This window comes from Primulina tabacum, chromosome 11 (genome assembly GCF_025594145.1).
Source record: "Primulina tabacum isolate GXHZ01 chromosome 11, ASM2559414v2, whole genome shotgun sequence".
NCBI classification, from domain to species: Eukaryota; Viridiplantae; Streptophyta; class Magnoliopsida; order Lamiales; family Gesneriaceae; genus Primulina; species Primulina tabacum.
In genome coordinates, this window is record NC_134560.1 from 39,207,086 (window position 1) to 39,233,498 (window position 26,413).

The 26,413-nt window shown below is 35.5% G+C and overlaps 2 protein-coding genes and 2 pseudogenes across 2 annotated transcripts; 2 read left to right on the forward strand and 2 right to left on the reverse strand.

Moving 5' to 3' along the window:
* Nucleotides 1-35: 35 nt before the first annotated feature.
* LOC142518594 (peroxidase N1-like) lies at nt 36-1,462 on the reverse strand (annotated as a pseudogene).
* Nucleotides 1,463-5,614: 4,152 nt separating this feature from the next.
* On the forward strand, nt 5,615-7,021 carry LOC142519431 (peroxidase N1-like; annotated as a pseudogene).
* Nucleotides 7,022-13,117: 6,096 nt separating this feature from the next.
* On the reverse strand, nt 13,118-13,981 carry LOC142519860 (uncharacterized). The gene has a single exon (XM_075622878.1). It carries the CDS (start codon nt 13,979-13,981, stop codon nt 13,118-13,120), a length of 864 nt encoding a protein of 287 aa, XP_075478993.1.
* Nucleotides 13,982-23,538: 9,557 nt separating this feature from the next.
* LOC142519430 (cationic peroxidase 2-like) lies at nt 23,539-25,121 on the forward strand. The gene is made up of 3 exons (XM_075622446.1): nt 23,539-23,998; nt 24,124-24,286; nt 24,618-25,121. Exons 1-3 carry the CDS (start codon nt 23,597-23,599, stop codon nt 25,034-25,036), a joined length of 984 nt encoding a protein of 327 aa, XP_075478561.1. The 5' UTR covers nt 23,539-23,596; the 3' UTR covers nt 25,037-25,121.
* Nucleotides 25,122-26,413: the final 1,292 nt, after the last annotated feature.

Consider the following 26,413-nt stretch of genomic DNA (forward strand, 5'->3'; position numbering starts at 1 on the left):
TCGTGCTGTAACCAAAGCTATTGGGGATAGATCTCTTATCTTAAATTCAATTAATATGTGTTTTTTTTGGTAATTTGTGTTCTTAATTTAAAGTTATTGTCATGTTATCACACGTCCCTCCCCGGACTTTTTAATTTTAAAAGAAAAATATAGCAACAAATTAAATTGAACTCTAAATTAAAGTGACACTCAATTTTTAATTTTAATTGATCGCAGAGCAAACTGCACGAATTTCACCATCAGTGTCTGTCAAAACTTCAATGTTGCCCATCTTCACCATGGCTCTCCCAAACTCCAGGCTAAACGACAATCCGGCCAGCCCTCTGATTCCTAGATAACTTTGTACGGTCGGTCGGGTTGATTCATCGCTCCACAATTTCTGATCTGTTTCAAGAACTCCTCGGCCGTCTCTCAGGTTCGCGAAAAACGAGCTGTCAAACCGGTTTTCGCTGCCATTGTCCATCGCCACCCTCCTCGAAGCGTCCCCATTTCGGGGGCAAAGGGACTGGAGAGTCGGGAGAAATGTAGGATCGATTGTTGGGTCGGGACTGCCGCTGGAATTGAAGTTGTATAGCCTGCCGCGGAAGAACCGGCAAGCGGAGGTGTCGATGGTGTGTCCTCCTATTTTCAAGAAGATTTGATGTTAGTTTAATATTTGAAATAATAAGTGCATGCATTTTGGAGGTTAGTTGGTTTGTTGAATTAGTTTATTACCGACGAGGGTGACAAGATCTTGAATGTTGAGTCTTTACTTGTCTTGGAATTTTTGTATCTGCACAGCGATGGAGTCTCTAAAACCAGGCAGATTGGAAGCCTCACTTGCCGCTGAAATCCGACCATCTCTCCTCCCTGTGGGCACAGCCCAGCTCGCCCCACCAGCCTGTTTCACATGGCATGTATAACACATCAAAATCAAACAGGAATATTGCTTTAAAACATGCAACTAATCAAAAGATGGATAAAACTTACGAGCACGACCGAGTCACGAGTCGCAAGAGCAAGAATGTCCGCACATGATACGACGCTTGGGCACGCAGCCTCCAGCTGTGTCTTCGCATCGTCTATCACATCGAATCCTCCAAGTAAACTGTTTTGCGGAGCCGTTCTTTCGGTGTTGGACCCGGCAATAAGTATGGAGGCGTCGCAGCCTCGAACGAAACAGTCATGAAAGTGCATTCTAAGCAAGCCTGGTGCAATTGCAGGATTAGCATTAAAATGCGACCTTACTGTGGATTGGACTATGGATTCGACTCGAGGACACGAGCTCGAGTAGAACCCGACCTGTGTGCCTTGCCCGTATGACAAGCCCACAAATGTGGCGATCAGCACCAAAAACAACGCAAGGAAAACGCTACGATTCAAGAAAACGGCCATTTGGTTCTGTGTAATTTCTCCGATCCCTTAAAAAAGAATGAAATTTCAGAATGATTTAGTATATGAAAGCTGTTGATCTTGTGGAGAAATGAGAAGGGTAGTGGGGGATATTTATATGTGAGATTGCATGCAAAAATAAAACACGGGTACGTAGAATGAGTAAGCAAAGGCGACAGCTTTCTTGGAACCTACTAAACTTCAAACCTAACGCTTTTTTGTCTTAATCTTGCGCTTAATTGCATTCGTGGATCTTTAGATAATTACACGATTATATACACTCTACCTACACTCAGCTTGGCACTAGCAGAAACAAAAATTGTCATTTTTAAATTGGAATTATAACTTTTTTGGTCTACTAATTTGGACACAATAAGTTCCAAAATTTAGTTTCGGTTCATTAATTCTGATTTTTTTTGTTTTCGGTCTAATTTCGTTAGAGTATTGACTTAACATCAGAAAATTGCATTGAATATAACAAACTTATCCATTTTTACGTCAGTAATTTGAGTAAAATATCCGAAAATTAAAATTTAGTTTATAAAAATTAAAATTTGAAAACTTAAGTGATCAAAAAGTCAAAATTGGACAAATTCATGGATCAAAAAAAATCATTTTTTTAGATTTTATGTGCATTTTTTCTGTTTAACCAATTAAATCACTCATCGCTAATCTTAATTTTTTTTAAAAAAAATTCATATTTAATTTTTTAAAGTTTTTGTGATATAATTAATCATCTCTAGTTTTTTATATTTTAATATAATTTCTAAATTTATGCACAAAATTAATTTATACATGCTCAACGGTTTGACAAGAATACTGGTGGTATATATATACTTCCGTGATGTATCAAATTAAATTAAGTTATACCAAATGTTATAAGTAAATGTGTGAAATGTACTGAAGAAAATTAATCCAAAACTAGTTATTCTGCACACGCATTGCGTGTGTACAATTTTTTTTATAATTATTGATGGACTAAATTGAAATTTGATAAATTATGGAGGGATTAAATTGATATTTGAATGGTTGAAATAAAAAAAATAAAAATAAAAGTCTGTGTTGAAATTTAAAAAAAAAAAAACAAAGAACAAAAGTGTAATATTAGTATCATATAAGGGTAAAATCGGAAAAAACAGTTGGTGTCCTCTCTAAGTAGTTATTATCATGTCCTCACACTTAATAATATAGTATAGAAGTATAGATAGTATAGATATGGTCGTGTCTTGTGTACACCAACCATCATATGGATATTTACGGTGGCACCTATGTGCACATACCTGTGACGACTTTCAACTATTGAATATACAATTTCATCACATCTATAAGAGGACATTATCGTAGCGGCTCACACAGATACCTACAGTGGGTGTCTGTGTGAACATTGCTGAGGTGGGCAGGTGACGTCTATATATATTCGAAAACTAAATGTTATATCAGTGAACTAATTTATATTCCATCTAATTAATTATATTCTATAACTAGTTTATATTCAATCTAATTAATTATATTCGCTTGCTAGTTGCTAGCTACACATTTAATGCATAGGAACTTTAGAAACGCCAACATTTCAAAGTTGTAGAAAAATTGGGATGCGCGTGTTTTTAATTATTTTCCCACTACTTCGAAAATTTCGAGTCACGACCTCGGAAGAGTCGAGCAAGATGGAAAATCACCGGGTCAACCCATGGTGTAATAAAATCGATCCGGCGGGGGTGCGAGCATGGTTCCATCGCATGAATTATTATCGATATTTCACGAAACGGTCGAGAAGTCGTCATGGATTTTTAATTTTTAAAAAAATATCAGAATCCCAACACATTATAAAAATTTCTATTGACGCAATCTGAGACACCCTAGTGGTGTTGTGATATGAGGAGAATTATTACAGATAGATAATAGACTAACCCTGAATGGTTCCTTACAACAAAAATGGAAACAATACGATCATATAATATAATGTCTTGACGGAAACACAGTAATATTCTCTATTTTTAATTTTAGGTGGAAAAAATTATGATTTTAGTACATTTAAAAAGTATAAATTTAAAAGAAAAGTTAAGATCGAGGAAATTAAACCACAGCTTGATTAGGGACTACTAATAATGAAAATCAATAAAAGATGGTAGTGGGAGTCAAGATTTGTGGTAAATAACATATATGGACGTCATAATATTAATATCAACATGAATTTAATTCGTATATAACTCAAGAGGAACACCATATGTATGTTGTAATTTAATTTGTAAAAAAATTAGTAATCTATTTTGACCTAAGCTACAATAGAGAAATTAAAATATATATTGTATTTGTAATTAATATAATAAAACCAGTCACAAAATACAACAAATTCGTTATAGTTAGAAGATATGCATGCATGCATGATGTTATTTTACACACCTTACAAATTTTTATTTTTTTTAAAAAGTGCAGCATATTTAATAAATTTATGTTAAATAGATGATCCATTCTTATGTTCTTTTTTTAATAATAACCAATCGATAATCCTATGATAACTAAGTGCACCACTCATCCTCATCCTAATTATCCACATCCTCAATATTTTTGGAGTGTAACAATTAATATATATTGGTTAGAACAATCGATTGTATTTGAGATGTTGTTACGATTTAAAAATTTTGAGTTGCTTAGTTACAACAAGTTATAACTTTTGGTAAAACGGTAAACATTCGGTCCTACAATTGGTGTAAGAGCTAATGTCCTATGTTCGATTACCAGATTGCAAGGATTACAATTATTTGGATGAAAATTCTTGAGGTGTAATAATTGTTCATATCGGTAGAACAATCAAAATGTGATGTACGAGCTGTTGTACGATTTAAAAGACTTGAGTTGCACCGTTACCACCAGCTATAGTTTTTTATAAAGCACCAAACGATCAGTTCTACACCCGCTTTTAGCTAATCAATGAATCATCATCCCTGACCTTGTAGGGATTAAATTTGCATCCCTGTTCGCATCACTGTTTCAAATATCCATTGAGTTTCCCAATGGATATTTTTATTAATTATTTTATCATTAATTTTTTATAAAATAATAATTATTAATAATAAATAATAATTATTAAATATTATTATTATTGAGATGAGTTCAGTGGGAAAAATTGTCACTTAATTATAAGAAGCAATTAAATATCCCATATAGAAACTAACATTAATTTAATTTGATTAAGCAATTCAAACTATATAATTGTAAATAGTTGAACATATATATATATATATATATATACTGTATAATAATAATAATAATATTTTTTTAAGATTTCAATAATAAAGCAATTAAACGTTGTTTCAAAGACAATTTGACCTTTCATTTTGAAAATAATTTGACCTTTCATTCGTTCTAACATGGTGAGCCGACAACTGTGTTGCTGACTATTCAGTGTTTGGAAGATTATTCATCCCATCAACTTTGGCAAATATACATTCAATGTCACTTTGAAGATTTCAGTTTAATAAAAAGAGAATTGTATGCTGATACTTTATAAATTCATCGATATCAACGTCTCAAATATAAAATGAGATTTCGAGTTCGAAACACTACCAAACTCGAAACAGAAAATCTTGATCTTAATATAATTTATTTATGGCTAGTGTATATGTTTAAGCTCACAGCTCCATCTCTCAAAATCGACTCGAATTTACTTATAGACCAATTTGTATGATTGTCCCTAGATATTTTTCAGATGTAATCCAACATTTAATGAAATAACACTAACCTTTCAAACTAATTTAACTCGGTGATATAATTTATTTTTTCTGATGATATATAATGCTATCATTATATATTTTTAATTTAGTTTCAAGAATTTCATAATAAATTTTATAACATTGAGAGTGTGTGTGTGTGTGTGTATATAATGTGAATAATGGTTCTAAAAAATTCGATATAAAAAATTAAATAAGTAATTTAAAGTTTATGAATTAAATTTTTTTTCCAAAAAATTAAATTATAATCCAAATTATTAATTCGGTATCTAATCACATTTAAGCGCAAGATTAAGACAAAAAAGCGTTAGGTTTGAGGTTTAGTAGGTTCCAAGAAAGCTGCCGCCTTTGCTTACTCATTCTACGTACCCGTGTTTTATTTTTGCATGCAATCTCACTTATAAATATCCCCCATTACCCTTCTCACTTCTCCACAAGATCGACAACTTTCATATACTAAATCATTCTGGAATTTCATTCTTTTTTAAGGGATTGGAGAAATTACACTGAACCAAATGGCCGTTTTCTTGAATCGTAGCATTTTCCCTGCGTTGTTTTTGGTGCTGATCGCCACATTTGTGGAAATTTCATACGGGCAAGGCACACAGGTCGGGTTCTACTCGAGCTCGTGTCCTCGCGTGGAATCCATAGTCCAATCCACAGTAAGGTCGCATTTTAATGCTAATCCTACAATTGCACCTAGGCTTGCTTAGAATGCACTTTCATGACTGTTTCGTTCGAGGCTGCGACGCATCCATACTTATTGCCGGGTCCAACACCGAAATAACAGCTTCGCAAAACAGTTTTCTTGGAGGATTCGATGTGATAGACGATGCGAAGACACAGCTGGAGGCTGCGTGCCAAGGCGTCGTATCATGTGCGGACATTCTTGCTCTTGCGACTCGTGACTCGGTCGTTCTCGTAAGTTTTATCTATCTTTTGACTATTTACATGTTTTATTCCATTTTAAAGCAATATTCCTGTTTGATTTTGACGTGTGATACATGCCATGTGAAACAGGCTGGTGGGGCGAGCTGGGCTGTGCCCACAGGGAGGAGAGATGGCCGGATTTCAGCGGCGAGTGAGGCTTAATCAATCTGCCTGGTTTTAGAGACTCCATCGCTGTGCAGATACAAAAATTCCAAGACAAGTAAAAGACTCAACATTCAAGATCTTGTCACACTCGTCGGTAATAAACTAATTCAACAATCAACAACCAACTAAACTCCAAAATGCATTGCACTTATTATTTCAAATATTAAACTAACATCAAATCTTCTTGAAAATAGGACACACCATCGACACCTCCGCTTGCCGGTTCTTCCGCGACAGGCTATACAACTTCAATTCCAGCGGCAGTCCCGACCCAACAATCGATCCTACATTTCTCCCGACTCTCCAGTCCCTTTGCCCCCGAAATGGGGACGCTTCGAGGAGGGTGGCGATGGACACTGGAAGTGAAAACCGGTTTGACAGTTCGTTTTTCGCGAACCTGAGAGACGGCCGAGGAGTTCTTGAAACAGATCAGAAATTGTTGAGCGACGAATCAACCCGACCGACCGTGCAAAGTTATCTAGGAATCAGAGGTCTGGCCGGATTGTCGTTTAGTGTGGAGTTTGGGAGAGCCATGGTGAAGATGAGCAACATTGAAGTTTTGACAGGCACGGATGGTGAAATACGTGCAGTTTGCTCCGCCGTTAATTAAGATTAATGATTTTGAAGTACTGTGTAAAACTAGTTCACTTATAATTGATTTAATTTTTATCAATATTTATAATATAATCATGTCATTTCTTCCATAATTAGATTTGTTACCGTCAGATTTCAACCCGAAATATCGTCCCTAACTAATTTCGGTATGTCAGTTTATGTAACTTTGTAATTGTTAATGGAAGCAATATGTTAAATGTGTTCAAAGTGTTCTAAGGACATCGCGAATTGCAAGTAATTTTAATAGAAATAATGTATATAATTCTTATATATCAGACAAAATAAGATCAAGGTACGAGATAATAGTACTGCTCCAACAATTGCATACCAGAATCCTATCCTTATCCGTAGCCGCATAATCTAGCCTCCTCACGGCATTGAACAGATCAACATACAATTTTCTGACCTGTCGCCTCTCCTTCGGGGGATTGCCCTGGATTATCGTGTATAAATCCTGCTTCAGGTCAGATGAACTCTTTTTCATTGCCTTTTGAGCTTCCACCCAAGATTCCGCCATTAGCAAATCCTTCCCATTGAGTAGCTAGGCTCTGGGCGTGGATTGGTATGCTGTTTTCTGCTTCTTCGAGTGTCTGGTCTGGTACTGCGAATCTTAGTTCCAGGGCGATGGCGGATTTGGTGAGTATTGTGGATGTTGGCGCTTTGAATAGGCTCTAGGCGTGGATTGAGTAAGATTGATCTTCTAGTGGCGGTGGCGGTGGCGGTGGCGGTGGTGGTGGGGTGGGCATTTCTTGGGCTTGGAGGATTTTGTTTGGGAGGGTAATCGAGTTTCTGAACGATAATGGGAGTAATGCCATGGTTGATGGTGCATACATGTGATCCATGAGTTGGATAAGAAATTCAAGTCATGTCGTACTGTAAATATTCAGAGTACGTGCGCATGCATGAGACGAGATAAATCGGTCAATATTTGAAATAAAAATAATATTATTTTAAACATAAAATAAAAAACTTTTTTTTATGAATTAGATTGGATAGGAGATTTATCTCTAAAAATTTATTTGGGAGACGATTTTATAAATGTTTTTGCGAACCTATAATTGCCTATTCCAAAAAAAATTTAAAAAGTTAAGGAACTATAAAAATTGTATTTAGTCGTCTTAATGTAGGTTTTGGTTTTCTTATTGATAAAAAACTATTACTTATGAGATACATAGTTTTTTTTTTTTTTTTTTTTCCGTGATATAATTTTAGATGTTGTTGTAAGGGATGACCACAGGTTGAGTTCTTGGCGAGTTAGGTCAAACGTGAGGGTTTATTTCATTCTACTCATGTGGGCATGAGTAGGATGAATGGTCAAGATTTGTCCATGCATATATAGGACCCATTTTTTTTTAAATTGTATGTGTTGCAAGATCTTACCCGTTGAAATGAAGTGAGGGTAGTGCCAACATAGGTAAGATCTCATTAACCAAACATGAGACCAGATCCGCCAAAATTGGACCCACCCCTTCCGCACTATGAACCCGGCAAGTCCAATCTGAATTGGATCCATGAACCTACCAAATTTTTTTTTTTTTTCAAATAAAAAATGAAAATATTTAAAAATTAATTAATCATAAAATTATTTTCAAAATTTATATTAATAATATTAAAAGAAAAAATAATATCACTAATTAAAATATATTAATTTTTTATTCAATTAAAAATTAATTATCAATTTTTATTCAATTAATAATTTATAAAAATATTTAATTATATGTTTTTATATTAGATATATTTATTTCAATATTAAATAAAATCATGAATAAAATATTTGTTATTAAATATAAGAAAATTATAATTTTATTAATAATAATATTTATTTATTTTATATAAATATGTACGGGTCGGGACCGAGGCTGGTCCGGCTAAACTCGAGACCTGTTCCGAACCCGCTTAGGTCCCATTTAGGCGGGTCTAAATCCACCCCACCAGGACGGAGTTGAGGAAGAGGGTTATCTTTTTCCAGTGCGCTGAATGGACCAGTGTGAAAATTTAAACGCACAATTGGTATATTATTCGTTGATTTATTTGTTTTTTATTAATCCAGATATTCGAGCTTTATGAGACTAAGGGAGTGTTTGGGAGATCTTTTGCTTATTTTAAAATGATTTTTCTAGAAATTTTTTGAAAATAGGTGAGAAGCAAAAGTATGAGTGTTTAGAATAAAATCCTAAACTCAATATAATTTAAAATTTGAGTGGTTGGAGAAGAACTCATTTCATTTTTTTTAAAATTACAACAATATCCTTAACATACATAACCTTTACATTTTGAATTATCTAAATTCTGGTACTCACACCATCAATAATATATTTATATAATTATTTTTAAATTTTGGATATTTATCAAATTAATTTATCTTTTTATAACATTAATGCTTGAAAATTTATATAAGATTTAATAAAAATAAAAAATCAAATGAAAAAATTTGTATAAATGCACAAAATATGTAAAAAAAAATAAAATTAGAAATGTAAATCATAAAAAATAATTTTTAAAATATAAAATGGTTGTAATAAAATATGATTTTTAATTTAATGAATTTCATTTGAAACTCTTAGAAACTCATATATAAATAAAATTAACATTTTAAAAAATCTCAAAAAGTATTTATAAAAATTGAGAGTAATTATGGACCATGATAAATTTTTAAGAATTCAAATGTCAAATTGTTAAACCACTAACTGCCATTGGTGGGAAACGGAGAAAAATGTGGAATTGAATTAAAAAACCACTGTGTACAAGTTCAAGCTTCTATATATAGAAGCTGGAATAAGCGTGTCAAATCCCTAAGCTAAAATGCGACTTTCATGAAACCGATACATGGACCTACTATTGGTGTATTATATGGGCATGTATATTGGACATTATTTTGGGCCAATACTATCACACTAATACTAATACGCCCCCTTCAAGCTTGGAATAGATTCTTGACACCAAGCTTGGACAATAGAAAGTGATGTTGATCAGTGCCCAATCTTTTGGTGAAGAGGTCAGCAAGTTGATTCGAGGAGGATACATATGCGGTCTGAAAATAACCGGCTTTGATCTTGTCTCGGATAAGGTGGCAATCAATGTCGATATGTTTCGTTCGTTCATGAAACATAGGATTTGCAGTGATGTGTAAGGTGGCATGATTATCACAATATAACTTGGTGGGCGCTACAAGCAACACTCCCATATCAGATAACAATCCCTGGATCCAAACTATCTCACATGAAGTGGCTGCCATGGCACGATACTCTGCCTCGGCTGAAGAGCGTGAGACGGTACCTTGTTTCTTTGTACGCCACGACACCAGTGAATCACCCAACTTAATGCAGAAGCCTGTGAGAGATCGACGTGTCATAGGGCAGGAAGCCCAATCCGAATCACAATAAGCAGACAACTGTAGTGCACTCTGAGCAGAAAGAAACACGCCCATGCCAGGAAAACCCTTCAGGTACTTGACAACCCGCATGGCGGCATTCATATGGGAGTGTTTGGGAGAATGCATAAATTGACTCAAACGTTGTACGACATAACATATATCGGGCCTAGTGATGGTGAGATATATCAAGCGTCCAACCAATCGTTTATAGGAGTCTGGATCAGCTAGCAAATCATCCGAGTCACTAGCTGATGGAGGGGGAAGCAAGAGATCAAAGTCATGGGAAGTGAGTTTTTGATGTTGCTCGGTTGGGGTGTCAAATGGCTTGGCTCCCAGAATCCCTGTATCAGCAAGGAGATCCAACACATATTTACGTTGATTTAGAAGGATACCACTGGTGGAACGGGTTATCTCAATCCCCAAGAAATACTTTAAAAGACCAAGATCACGAAGTTCAAGTTTCGAGTGTAAGAACTTCTTCAAGGTAGCAATGGCATCCAGATTATTACCAGTAATCACAATATCGTCAACATAGACCACTAAAAGAGTCATGGTGTGAGCATCATGATGAATGAATAAAGAATGATCATGTTGAGATCGTGAGAAGCCTGCTTCAATCATCACAGCAGAAAATTTTTGATTCCATTGTCTGGAAGCCTATTTGAGTCCATACAATGATTTGTGGAGGCGACACACTTTATTCTGCCCTTGAATGTGATAATCGAGAGGCAAACACATAAAGATCTCCTCATCTAAGTCTCCTTGAAGAAAAGCATTGGCAACATCCATTTGAAACAAACTCCAACCCCGGATAGCGGCTATGCTGAAGAAACAACGAATGGTAGTGATTTTTGCTGTAGGAGAGAATGTGTAATGGAAATCAACCCCAGCTTGTTGTGTATAGCCCTTAGCGACTAACCGCGCTTTAAATTTATCAACATTTCCATTGGGCAAGAATTTGAGTTTATACACCCATCGACATCATATTGGCTTGGCATAAGGGGGTAGGTCAACAATATCCCATGTATGGTTAGAATCCAAGGCTGCTAGTTCTAGATCCATTGCACGCTTCCACCTAGGATCCGTGATTGCCTAATGGTAAAAACGTGGTTCGGTGATAGAGGAAAGGGCAGTTAAAAAACTTTCATGGGAAGGAGAAAAGGTTGAGTAATTGATATGATTCGAAATGGGATATCGACAATGAGCAATGGAGGAATGAGATAGAGTGGGACACGAAAAGTCCTTAGTCCAAGTGGGTGGTTGGGCAACTCGAGATGATCTCCTCAAAGGAATGGGAGGTGTGTGAACTGGAATTAAGGGTAATTCATCAGTGTTGTTTACTGTAATAGATGGAATGTTACGATCAGCTGACAAGTTATGATCTTACAGTGGGGAAGAATCAAATAATGAGTTAGAATTAGGAAAAATAGGACTGTCCTGAGACTTGGCAGCAAATGGAAAGTGAGATTCGTGGAAAACAACATCTCTGGAAACAAAGAAACGTTTGGTATCAAGGTCCATTACTCACACAAGTGTTGGCTCTAGGAGAGAATTTGTGAGAGACATACAAAGATGTAGCATAGCAGAGGCAACCAAAAACTTTCAAATGATCATAGGACGGGGTCTTGTCAAAGATTACTTCAAAAGGCGTTTTGTTATCAAGAAGGGGACTGGGAGTTCGATTTATAAGGTATACGGAGGTGAGAACACAATCTCCCCAAAATTGGAGTGGGACAGAAGATTGGAAGTGCAAGGCTCGTGCCAAGTCTAGGATGTGGCGATGTTTCCTTTCCACCACTCCATTTTGCTGAGGAGTATATGGGCAGGAACTCTGATGTAAGATCCCAGAGCTACACTCAAGTTTAAAAAAATTAGACGCATTATCAGTTCGAATGGTTTTGACTTTCGAAGATAATTGAGTTGCAACCATGGCAAAAAACTGATTCAGAATTCTAAGGACGTATAATTTGGAATGCATAAGATATGTCCATGTCCCTCTCGAAAAATCATCTACAATTGTCAAGAAGTATTTCTCTCCATTATAGGTTAGCGTTCGAAAAGGGCCCCAAATGTCCATATGTACCAGTTCAAACAAAGAAGAAGTTTTGGACTAACTCACTTTAGGGAAACTCAACCTTGTTTGTTTAGACTTAGGTCAAATTTCACAATGAGACATATCAATGTTCTTTGGTAAAAAAGGCAACAAATGCATTCTAGATAGGGACATGTGCCCTAGTCTTTGATGCCACAAATCATGAATAACAGAGGTACAAGAAATGAAGGTGTTACATTGAGGTATACTAGAGAATGTATGGTGTACAACTTGGGCTTCAAAAGGTTGGGAGTGTGCTGTTGACAAATGGTAAAGTCCCTGTCGTGCCTTACCAATCCAAATTATCTTCCCACTTTTGCGGTCCTGAAACGTACTGCAATGAGGATAGAATGTGACAAAACAGTCATGAGATTTAGTGAATTTGGAAACGGACAAGAGGTTGAAATGATAGTTGGGAACATATAGCACATCGTGAAGAAGCATGTCTTTTAGAACAGCTACTGATCCTTTAGCACCAACTAAGAGTTGAATACCATTTGGCAACCTCACGGAACTAGGGGAAGAACACAAAGAAGTAGTACCACGCAGCAATGAAAAATTACCAGTCATATGCTCATTGGCCCCGATATCAATGATCCAATCTGATTGAGCATTTTCATGGAACTGTCATGCCATGTTCACTACATTGGTGTCTGTCCCCTGTAGAGGTTTAGTAGCTGCGTTAGTATTTGATGAAAGTAAGGTAGTACCTTCCAGTAATTGCAATATTTCCGCATATTGAGCCGGGGTGAAGCCTGATCCTCCCCGTGCAGCAATCTTTGGTGATGATTCAGTAACATCTCCAGTAACATTGTGAGCCACTGTCCTGAGCTTGGGCTTATCTTATTCCCGACCAAATCGTGTGGGATTTCCTCTGCCCTGCTGTGGTTTATACAGCTTGTGACCCGGATGATAACCTATCAATTTAAAACAATGGGTCTTGACATGGCCATTCCAACCACAATGATCATATGTAAGCACATCCTTTCTTCGCTCATCAGTTCGTCCTTGTCTCGTGTAAAAAACGGAAGCTGGTTGTTCAACCGAGGACAACATGCGGTGAGATTCCTCTTGAGACAGTAATGAAAATGCTTGGCTAACTGTTGGTAGAGGCATCATCATCAGAATTTGGCTTCGAATATGCATATAGCTATCGTTAAGTCCCATCAGAAACTGTAATAAACGATGTTTCTGGTCATGCTCAACATACTTTCGAACCGCAGCACACTCACACGATGGCAAGGTAACTAATGAACTATACTCATCCCATAACTGCTTCAGTCTACAAAAATATACTGAAATTGTGTCGGTTCCTTGAGTCAACCTCCCAAGTTCTCTGTGAATAGAAAAGATTCTCGAGCCATTCACCTTATCAAATTGATCTTTCAAATCCGACCAAACCACGGATGCATCACTAGAATACACAATTCCACCAAAAATATTTTTTGAAACGGAATTCATAATCCAAGACAAAACGAGTGCATTACATCTCTCCCACTGATTCGAAGTGATGCTTCCTGGAGCTGGTCGCGCACACGTCCCGTCGATGAACGTTGTCTTATTTTTAGCACGAAGGGCGATCAACATAGCACGACTCCAAATGCTATAATTCTCAACTCCTGTCAGTTGTTCACTAACAATAGTCATACCTGGAGCATCAGATGGGTGTAAGAACAAGGGATCATTGAAATTATTGTTGTTCGCCATGGATTTACCGACTTGAAGATGAGAATAACTAAAATCTTAGGAGAAATTGAAATGTTCAACGATCTCAATCGATTGAGCTCAATACCAGCTGCGATGTACCTCGATCAGCGACTGGAGAGAAAAGCGCAATTCCACTGGCTCTGATACCATGTTAAACCACTAACTGCCATTGGTGGGAAACGGAGAAAAATGTGGAATTGAATTAAAAAACCAACGTGTACAAGTTCAAGCTTCTATATATAGAAGCTGGAATAAGTGTGTCAAATCCCTAAGCTAAAATGCGACTTTCATAAACCGATACATGGACCTACTATTGGTGTATTATATGGGCCTGTATATTGTACATTATTTTGGGCCAATTCTATCACACTAATACTAACAAAATTGTAGCTTTAAATCATTAACAACAAAACAGAAGCATAAAAACATCTCGATCTTGCTTATAGCTTTTGGTTAAAAGTTGTAGAAGTTGTAGCGGAATTTGGTTTTCACTAACAACCGAAAGCATTTCTACCCAGCTAGAATTGAATAAGTGTTTTTAGGGCAAACTGGACAAGTTTGACTTAGAAAATGTCAGTAAAAAATCGCAACATTGATCATTGATCAAGCGTTCAACTGCCATACCAACTTTAGTAGGTCTCCCGTGAGACGATCTCAACCAGATTTTATCTATGAGACATTTCAATCATAACCATAATTACAATAATAATTAACTTTTGATATGAGTGACCCAAATAAAAAGATCTGTCTCAAAAAAATGTGTACCGGCTTAGACATCAATCCTTTGAGTTGAGGATAATTTGTTGATTCCATAGTTGTAGGTGTGATATATATTAGAGCCCGGATACAATTACTACATAAAGGCCCAGTTTGGTAAGTATTATTAAGGTTGGATTATTTATTAATATTTCGTTTGATTTGATTTGGAAATTTGACATTGACTATCTCTTTGACTACTTTTACTGTTTTCGTTGGAGAAGAAATCCACGCATTGAAGATGGATAATAACTATCCGGCTAGACTAAAAAAGAGTAATCACCAAAATACCACTGATTGTAAATACAAAAATTGCAAGTGGGTCTTCTACACATCATTTTCTGAATTTCTTCAGAAGACTCGTGCAAAAGACCGCTGCTGAAGAACTTCAAAATTGAAAGGCATCAACTAAATCCTCGTTTCTAAGACAGATCTGAAGAAATTTGAAGTTTATTCGAAGGTAAAACGTAATAAATTATAGTTTTGAAACTATGTGTGATTATTGATGTTGCATCTGATGCATAAAGCCTTTGACAGTACATAAATATGAGGAACACTAGCCCCTGATGAACAATTTCTTGTTTTCTGTTTTCAATTTTTTGTACAAATGTATTGTAGAAACTGAATAGTGTTATGTTATCGTTTGTTTGGTATGTTCTTGTATTGTACTGAGAACTTTTATTTTTTTAAAAAAAATCCCTAAAATTTTTTCTCATGTGAGATTGTAGTAGACATTTGTTGTAATTTTTTCTTGGGCTGTTGTACAACAAATATCTCATTTTGTAACTTGCAGAATATTTTTGTAATGCTACATATTAAAATGATATACAAGAGTTAAAATTTTATTAACTATTTTTCTGAGATTTGTTGATTTATGTATTGGCTTGATCTAACTTCAATTATATTTGGTAAGTAAGTGTGCAAAATGGACCGTAGACGACATAACATTAGAATTTTCCTTTTGCTATACCAAATGATGATCCGTACAATTTTTATGGTATGTCTTTTAACACGACATCGCACGAGATTAATCGCCGAACGATGTCGTCGAGCACGTAGAACGTCAGCTTCGTACAGCATGACGGAAAGAATGAATGCACAGATAAACCATTTGAGAAGAATTATTGAAATCGGAGATGTTCAATGTGTGGTGAATTTGAGGATGAACAGAAATTCATTTGTACAACTATGTTACTTGCTAACTCATGTCGGCGGGCTGGACCATTCTAGATATGTTAGGACCGAAGAAAAAGTTGCTATGTTTTTGTCTATTTTGGCGCATCATAAAAAACAGAGTCATCGGTCATGATTATCTACGAAGTGGTCAAACAATCAACACACATTTCCATGAAGTGTTGGGGTCAATACTGAAGCTACATACTATACTGCTTGTGAAACCTTCCCCTGTCGATGAAACCTTCACCGACGAGACGTGGAAATGGTTCAAGATAATATGAACATTTGCTGAATACTACTTATTACAAATTCCATTTATAATGTTGTACGTACAATACCTTTTATTAGACATCCTGATACATATGATTCATAATTTTGTAACTTATCTTGCAGGGTTGTGTTGATGCGTTGGATGATACATATATAAATGTTAATGTGCCTATTTTAGAGAAGGGAATGTACAGAACCAGAAAAAGAACCATAGCAGTGAATGTTTTGGGAGTGTGCAACCGAGATATGAACTTCATTTATGCGCTGTGTGGGTAGGAAGGATCGGCAGCGGATGCTCGAGTTCTTCGTGACGCATTATCATGTGATGACGGACTTAAAGTTGAAAGAGGCTAAAATATTGTTTCATATTTTCAAGTTATTTCACCATACTTTTTATTTGGATTCCTGTTTCATTATTGTTTTAAATGGAAATTTATTAACAAAATATATGACTTCGATGGTAGGTTGTTATTATTTGTGCGACAATGGATATGCAAACGTCCATGGATTCTTGATTCCATATAGAAGAGTACCATACCATAGGGATGCTTGGGGCAATCACACAAATGCTCCACAGAATTATAAAGAACTCTTCAATTGGAGACACAACAAAGCTAGGAATGTGATTGAAAGAGCTTTTGGCTTGCTTAAGAAAAGATGGGCAATTCTTCGAAGTCCTTCTTTCTACCCACTTAAAACTCAGAACAGAATCATAATGGCTTGCATTTTGTTACACAACTTCATCCGATCTCAAATGCCGGATAATATTGTTGACGAGATTGAGACCCGCGGGACATATATAGTAATAGTGACCAGGACGAGTCGAGTAATCCCCAGCTTTCCGTAATATCATTACCCCGTTTCCACAATCACACTGTGGTGGTGTCTTCAGTTCCATAATACCTATAAATCAGTACGTCAGATTTAAAACCTTCATATACAGATTCACAAAATCTAATTATATTGGATGATTTATTCAAGTTACGTATTTGTACATCTTTGTTGTAAAGTATGTTTCAAGAAATTATTGGATTCGTTAACATAGTAGGAAAAATTTCATATTCAAAACACAATATTTTATCTATTTTCCTAATAGCATTCAAATACTAACAAATTCGATGACTGAAAAATGACTGACACAAGAACCATAACATGATACAAAACTAAAAATTTTAAGCAACATAACCATAAAAAAATGCCTACGCTGCGACAAACTTGTTCAATTTTGTTTCTATTAAACTCGGAATTAAAAGATTACTCGAATAAGAATTTCGAAAATAACTCACAATAACTTGTTCTCACAGGTAGCTCTTGATTTCTTCCACTGGATCGAACGATGTTTGTAGATATTATCTCTGATCTCACCTATAAAAAAAAATCAGAACAACATGCTCATGCCTTATGTTGGCTCTTCGCTTCAGATCTTTCACAGATCTCACCTCATCTTTCAATCTTGAGTGACGAACAAAATGGAGAGGGTTTCCAATTGATCTTCAATTGTTGGCAAACAGAGCGTAGGTTTGGGGAGAAAGAAACAATAATGGGAAATAAATTAAAATATAAGATGAAGGGTATTTGGGTCATTACTATATTTATCATGATTTTATCTCTCTTGTTACATTCACACCACACATGATATTTATATATCTCTCAAATTAAATATCTTATCATATCAAACGTTTATCGATCAAATTATTAATCATTCAATTATCACATCCTACAAACCAAACGAACCCAAAGTGGAATGAGAAATGAAGTTCGGCAATGAGATATTAAATTTATGATAACATTGATCTAATTTTAATTTTGTTACCTAATATTCAACTTCTTATATATTTTTTACATATTCAAATCATCTTTGGACTCTTTGACACAACATTACGACAGTACCTTAAAATTAGGGACGACAATGGGGTAGGGCCGGGGCGAGGTCGGGTTTGTCATTCCCATCCACATCCCCGAATTCCATCCTCGCCCTGATCCCTGATTTTTCTCCGAACTTGAAACTGCAAGATGAAATTCTCATCCCCACCACATTCTCATTTCAAAAATATTAATGAGATAGGACGAGAACGAGTTTGAGGATTTTCTCAAACCAAAACTTACTATTATATATTATTATTAGTGATAATAATATTATTATATTTTTAATACTAATAATAATATTAGTAATAATTATATTATCATAATAATTATATTATCACTATACAGTTAAATCGGGGTACAAGCTTCTAATGACAAATATTGCAAATCCGACTAGTGCACAACCTGCACCTGGATTATGGAATCGAATGTGGACAGTCCATGTACCACCAAAGGTAAAATTCTTCATCTGGAAAGCTGTAAGGAATTGCAACCCGTGCAGGCAGAACTTGCTTAATCGTCATATTGACGTACCTTCCATCTGCGCTCTATGTGGCTCAGGAAATGAGAATAACTGGCACTTGTTCATTGATTGCCCCTACGCTCAGGCTTGTTGGGAAGCTGTAAACTTGGTGCATCTTGTAAATGATAAGGCAAATAACTCAGATTCATTTACGCAATGGTTCTTTGGCTGTCTGGAATGCTGGCCTCATAAGTTATTGCCCACCATGTTCATCACTATATGGAGCATCTGGAAATACAGAAATGACAAACTCTGGAATGCGGCAGAAAGATCACCACGGGTTAATATAAAATTAGATGTTGAGCTCCTAAATGACTGGATAAAGGCTCGAAAATCACCCCATGTCCCACACTCTCGAATGAATGCACCTGCGGAGGAGCTTAATTGGAAAAGTCCACCAACTGTGTAAGGCCCGGGAATTCGGTTATCATAATCAGACTTGTTTTGTTGATAATTAAGTTGATTGTATACGCACTGTATTGGACCGGAAGAGACGAAAAAGTAGATGCAAATTTTGGTGTGAGATGAGCTCGGTGCATATGCGCCACCAGATCGGCGCATATGCGCGAAAATTACAGAAGCATCGGCGCACATGCGCGAGATAAGTCGCGCATATGCGCGACCCGTCCAGAAACTTTGGCGCATATGCGCGAGATGAAGCGCGCATATGCGCGAGTGGTTAAAAGCCGAGACCCGTAGGTCTCGCGCATATGCGCGAGACGTGTTATGTGAAGGAGTGAGCCACTTGTCTTGCATGCACGAGATATGTATGTATATATATATACAACAACCGTCTTCTTCATCAAAAAGGAAAAAAAGGGCCAAAGAGATTTTCAGATTTTAAAGCATAGATTCGTGATCTTGTGAAATCCGTCCGTCTAATTTTGAATCCGACTTCAGTACTGAGTTCCTATCGACGCAGGCTACAACTGGACGTAAGTTTTGTTACGTTTAGATATGATTTGAAATTATGATATTGTCAGAATTGAATACGAATCAGATATGATGTTTCTGCTACAGTAGACATCGTATAATTGAAGTCAAATTAAAGAATAGACTGGTTATACAATTATTATGAATTTCAGAGTTGATTTAGTTGAGATTCTATATCAGAGTTGTGTTATTATTCAGATTATGAATTGTACTGATACTGATTATGAATTCTGATATTATATCTGTGATGTTGAGATTGACGGGGTTATCAAGTCTGTAGTATTATGCCGTCGAAACATCAGTTGATTGATATTGATCAGAACAGATTTTGAATTGAATTGTATACTGATATTGTATTTATGCGATTGTCATTGCCAGACTGGATATGGACAGATTGACATACAAGACTTCGTCTTCATCAGATCGTGAAGAGAAAGGTATAAATTGATGTTAATTGGGAGATCGACTTGAGTTAGATTTAACTCGAGTTTCCCTAAACCACATACTTGTATGGTATTGTTTCTATACCTTTGTGTCTTAATGATTATGTTTATTCTATTGAATTAGAAGTAGAAAGCACAGAGCTATTGAGTGAGAGTCACTGAAAGAGGGGTTAGATTTTGACAGTATAGTCACTGACCCATTGCACATTGTCAGACTAGGCTTAGTCTTGGTAGATACGCCAAGGCACTGGACGTTTGGTGTATCGATATGCTTAAGATACAGACATTGTTCTTATTGTAGATTATTCGATACAGCTAGACCAAAGTCCAGAAATAAGAACGTACCGCCACCGCGACTGGTAGTAGTAGGTGGGAGACTTGTTACGTTCTTATTCATCGGGATCCCTAGATTAGAATGAGAGATGAGTCGAGTCTTAGATATCGAGACTAGAATTTAATTTACAGATCCGTATTGATTTATATTTCGTAGATTACGATTCATGTTTTATTTACAGATTGGTATTGATACATGTTGTTTGATTATGCTACATGTGATAAGATATAATTCATGCTTTGATGTTAATTCAGTTAACTGCATGTATACATTATTTATACTGGGATTTATTCTCACCGGAGTATCCGGCTGTTGTCTTGTTTGTATGTGTGCATGACAACAGGTGGGGCAGGATCAGGGTCAAGAGGATCAAGAGGATGATGAGAGATCGAGATTAGAGTGGTGATTCCGGACTTGGATGTAGACTTGGTTTAATACTGGAAATTAGTAGTTGAACCTTAGACTAGTTTGAATAATTGTTGTACATTATTGTACTTTTATACAGAGATGTATATTAGTTAAATTCCATTACGTTCCGCACTTATATTTAAAAAAAAAAGAAAAATTTTTAGACCCTGTTTATCTTAATTGATAATTAAATCCCAAAGATGATTATGAAGATGATTAGCGTCCGGGTCCCCACAAACTGGCTTCATGAAATGCAATGTCGATGCGGCAATCTTTAGGGATTCGTGCTTGATTGGATCTGCAGCGGTGGTTCGGGATTCAAAGGGTGAGTTTATGGTCTGTAGGATGCTCAATTTCCAGGGGCCAATTGAAGTTCGAGAAGCAGAAGCAAAGGCGTTACTTGAGGCCATAACCTGGGCCGCATCCTTGGATATGCAACATATTATTTTCGACACAGATTCGAAAACCGTGGTGGAGGCGTGCACTCAAATGCCGTAGATCGTAGTGAGTTTGGAACAATTATCAGAGAATGCTGCTCACATCTGTCAAGAGAACGCCACTACAAAGTTCACTTTACTAGACGACAAGCGAATATGGTTGCCCATAACCTTGCCCGGGCGGCCATTTCTCACGCTAGTCCTTGTGTCCTCTTTGATGCTCCTAGTTTTATTTATGATGCTTTGATTCATGATTGTAATGAACTTGTTTTGAGCTAATGAAATTTGATCGGTTTTGGGTTCAAAAAAAATACTAATAATAATATTATTTTATTATTAATATTATCTTCGGGACATGCTCGGAAATGGAGATAGTAACCTCACATCCACCCAAAACTACTTCAGGGATTTTAAAAAATCTCCGAACATGAAAAAATCGGAGATCCCTGTACGACCCCAAACCGATAGAAAGTTGTCATCACTACTTAAAATTCGTATAATATAATTTTAAATTAAGTTGTCTGCCGATTAAATTTTTATATAATGTTCGGTTTTGCTCCTTTTGACAATGTGCATTGCTAGGTTGACTTGGTCAACGCTGCCCACTGGGATCTAATCAGCGGAAATCAGCAGACTTTGACAGTTGCCTTGTCCTAATATAAGGCAAATGATGGCTATGCAAATAAGTCAATTACTCTCTTTGAATTTTTTTTAAAAATATTTGGTTTTATTATTTATAGTTGCCAATTAATAGTAAATTATTTATGCAATAAGTGCTACTCGTTTAATTCGTTTCTCCCATATTTTTTTGTAAAAATTTTTAATTTATTATTTATAACTTTCTACGTTGAAACTTTTTTTTTCCCTTTTTTACAAATATTCTAAATCTACACGCATTAACAATACTAGTCACATATGTATGCATGTTGCATGTGTAACGAATACATGAGGCAGATATGTATATTTGGGAGAGAACAATTTATAAGGATGAAAAATGTTTTAGGTAATTCAAAAGTTATAATCTCACATTGCATGGGAAATACATTTTTGTTCTCATAACTTGCACGTTTTTACTTTGTGATCTTGTTATCGATCAATTTAAAATCACAATTTATTAAATTACACCTTTTTCAGTTTCATTTCATTTTCACCAGAGTATTAACTTGACATCTGACACATTAACGATTTCTGTTGTCATGTAATCATTATTCGGTGTCATGTCAGAACTCTGATACTAAAGAAATAAATTTTTTAAAAAATACAAATTAATGGATTAAGATCATCGTACGTAAATTGACTGCCAGATTTGACCAAAAATAAAAAATAATAATCAAATAACAATATAAAAAATATAATTGTCCCACATTATCTTCTTCATATCTTCGGTGCCAAATAGAATTGAGACTTTTTCACATCTTCTTTATGAACTATCAAAGCTAATTTTGAGATGTGAACATGAAGAAAGTTAAATGCTAGATCCCAACAAGTCACAACTCAATCGTGGCGGTGAAAAGGAGAGTATATAGGATAAGTTCTTCTATCCTCCCACCGCATCTTTGATATTGTTAAATTACGTGCTAGGATCAAAACTAGCTAAGCCACTTTATATATATTCACAATCTTAAAACATGAAATGTAGCAATATTTAGAAGTATTTCTTTTTTACTTTTCATAAAACTTGGTGCAAGTTCATAGAATATAACACCCAAAGTAGTTGACGTTGGAATTATTTTGTGGGATCACATTATTTAATAATTGTACGTGGACAAACTATCTAATAAAGAACTCAATAAGGTGATCTAATTAATTATGATTTCCAAGATATTAAATAAATTGGTATGATGGGACAAACACTATTAATGTTATATAAGATTATGGTCCCGAGACACAGAAAATAACGCATAATATATATGATACACATATTCTAGATATCTCCCCTGCTATCATCTAAGGTGAAAATAAGGTGGTCGATTCTATGTTTCATTGAAAGATTCATAACTCCAACGCTAGATCTATCATTGGATTCTGGTACGTGTTTACTGTTATTTATATTTTCTGATAATTCGAAATGAATTCCTGACATGTTGTGATATATAAATTTAATCACATGATTTATAGATTTAATTTTATTAAATCTCCAATAGTTCAATGAATTGATTAATTACTTTAATTCTAATTAGGTGAAAGGGCACCCCATGCGATATAATGCATGCACCACAAGATTTATATTTTGTTCTCTTTAATCGGAAATTGCATCCCAACCCATAATCCAAAACCCTTTAGCTTTGAATTTTAGTTTCAAAAATTCCAAAAAATCGGCTTTGGATTACTCATTCTCCAGCTCATGTTTTATCTCTTTCACTACCTATAAATATACCCCACATCTCCTTTCTCTTCTCACACAAAATCATCAAGAAAATCAAACGTACTTTCTTGATCCATACATTCATAACAATTTAAACACCATACACAATGAGAATTCAATTAAATCAAACACTTGTTGCTGCATTCTTTGTTCTGCTTGCAACATTCGCAACCTCCGCATTCGGGCAAGGCACGCGGATTGGGTTCTATTCGAGATCGTGCCCTCGGGTGGAATCCATAGTTCAATCGACCGTAAGGTCGCACTTTAATGCTAACCCTACAATTGCGCCAGGGTTGCTCAGAATGCACTTTCATGACTGTTTTGTCCAAGGTTGCGATGGTTCTATACTTATTGCTGGAGCTAACACTGAGAGAACTGCCCCACCTAACAGTTTGTTGAGAGGGTATGAAGTGATAGATGATGCAAAAACGCAGCTGGAGGCGGCGTGCCCTGGCGTTGTTTCGTGTGCTGATATTCTTGCTCTTGCTGCACGGGACTCAGTGGCGCTGGTGAGATTTTACGTATTTCTTGTTTCAGTATTCTTTGAAAATATGAGTTCTTTCTCAAATATATATCATAGCTAGCCCTGTCCAAAATCCTGAATCCAAAATACATTGTTTGCTAATTGCTTCAGGCTGGTGGGGCGGGCTGGCCTGTGCCGACTGGGCGGAGAGATGGACTGGTTTCGTTGGCGAGTGATACTTCTAATCTCCCTGGTTTTACCGACTCCGTTGATGTGCAGAGGCAGAAATTTCAAGCAAAAGGACTCAATACTCAGGATCTTGTCACCCTTGTTGGTAAGAAATACTGAAATTGACTTGTAGAAAACAACATTTATCTACAAAGAAATGTAAAGATATTAGTCACATAAAAATTGCACAAACGACACTTTTCTTGCAACCATTAATGTACTCGAACGAGATTGGAAGATAATATACTGAGAAGACGTAAATCATGCATTGTAAATTTGTAACAGTGACTGTCAATTTTAGCTGTAATGAAAATTAAAGTCAAAACTTCAATAACCCACAAATTATCACAATTTTGACTTTGACTTGTGAATGCATGTCCAAATTTATACATTTCACATTCCAGCTAAATATAGAAACCTTTTTGAAAATTATGCAGGAGGCCACACCATCGGCACCTCCGCTTGCCAGTTTTTCAGCTACAGGCTGTACAACTACAATTCCACAGGCGGTCCCGATCCGTCTATCGACCCAGCATTTCTCCCAACTCTTCAGTCTCTTTGCCCTCAGAACAGCGGCGGTTCAACTCGTATCGGACTCGACAACGGTAGCCAAAACCGGTTCGACAACTCGTTTTTCGCCAACCTAAGGAGCGGCCGGGGAATTCTTGAATCGGATCAAAAGTTATGGACCGATGGGTCGACCCAGAGTTCTGTGCAACGTTATTTGGGGATAAGGGGTTTGCTTGGATTGACATTCAGTGTGGAATTTGGGAGGTCCATGGTGAAGATGAGTAACATCGAGGTCAAGACTGGGACAAATGGTGAAATTCGTCGAGTCTGCTCCTCAGTCAATTGATCCAATGTACTTTATGAAAAATTTAGTTTATTGAGCTTAGTTAATTGGTTGTCATGTAATTGTACGTATAAGAATTACAAAATGAATAAAGTCATAAATTTTACCTTGTTCATTACTTACACATTCAATCCGTTTTACGTGACTAATATTATCTGCAGGGTACTATGTTAGTTCGAAAGTTGAGTAGGTTTCTTATGAGACGGTCTCACGAATCTTTATCTGTGAGACGAGTCAATCCTATCGATATTCACAATAAAAAGTAATATTCTTAGCATAAAAAGTAATACTTTTTCATGGATGGCCCAAATAAGATATTTGTCTCACAAAATACGACCCGTGAGACCGTCTCACACAAGTTTTTGTCTCGAAAATTTACCAATAATCGAAGAATGACAAATGCGTCATAGAAAAAATATAATATTATAATAATAAAATTAAACTTACATGCAAAATAGCTATACCTATTATATATTTTGAAGTACTCGTGCGTGCTTACATAATATAAAGTATGATTTAAATTTTAAGATTTATATTATGAAGTTGATCGTTAGAATATCCAATTGACCGTATATAATGTCACAATCAGAATATTTCGTAAAGCGTAGAAAGTAGGTAGAAAACGTGCAAGACCTTATAATCACATTATATACAAGCTCAATTATTACATGAATATTAAATTAATTTTTTTGAACATAAATTTAACATGTTCAAATCGAACTTTACTAGTATTCACTAAATCCAATAAATTTTATTTTGAGTTTTAGTATATTTACTCATCAAATTTTTGGTTTCTGACCTTTAATTTTCAATTATTTTGATCAGATTTTTGTTATGACGTTAGAGGAATTAGCATTTTTTGACTTCACGTAACTATTTTTTATATAACGACAAAATTTGGTGAAATAAGACTAAAAACTAAAATAATCAAAGTTATCATCAAATTTTGAATATTTAACGAATTAAGAGATAAATTATACAAAAAAAAATTTATTTTCAAGTTTGCTCGAGTATCAATATTCCATTGAACTCAAATTAAAATAGAATATTATGTTTTGAAAATAAACGAAAATGAATTTTTAAAAATAAACAATATAAGATTATGATTATAGTTATTTTTAATTCCAAATACGAAGGAAGTAGTCGAAAAAAAAAATTGAACACACCCAGCTTCCATTTTTGGCCTCTGGACATCAACAGTCAAAAAATATATAATAATTATTCAAATTAGGATAAAATTCAAAAACATCCCTCAATTTTGTCCCAAATTCAAATTCATCCTTGTGTGTTCAATTCATATATTCTCGTTTAACTATTAGAATATTGATGAACGAGTTAAAATAATCAGAGCTTTGCAATATGATATTTAATTAAATTTAT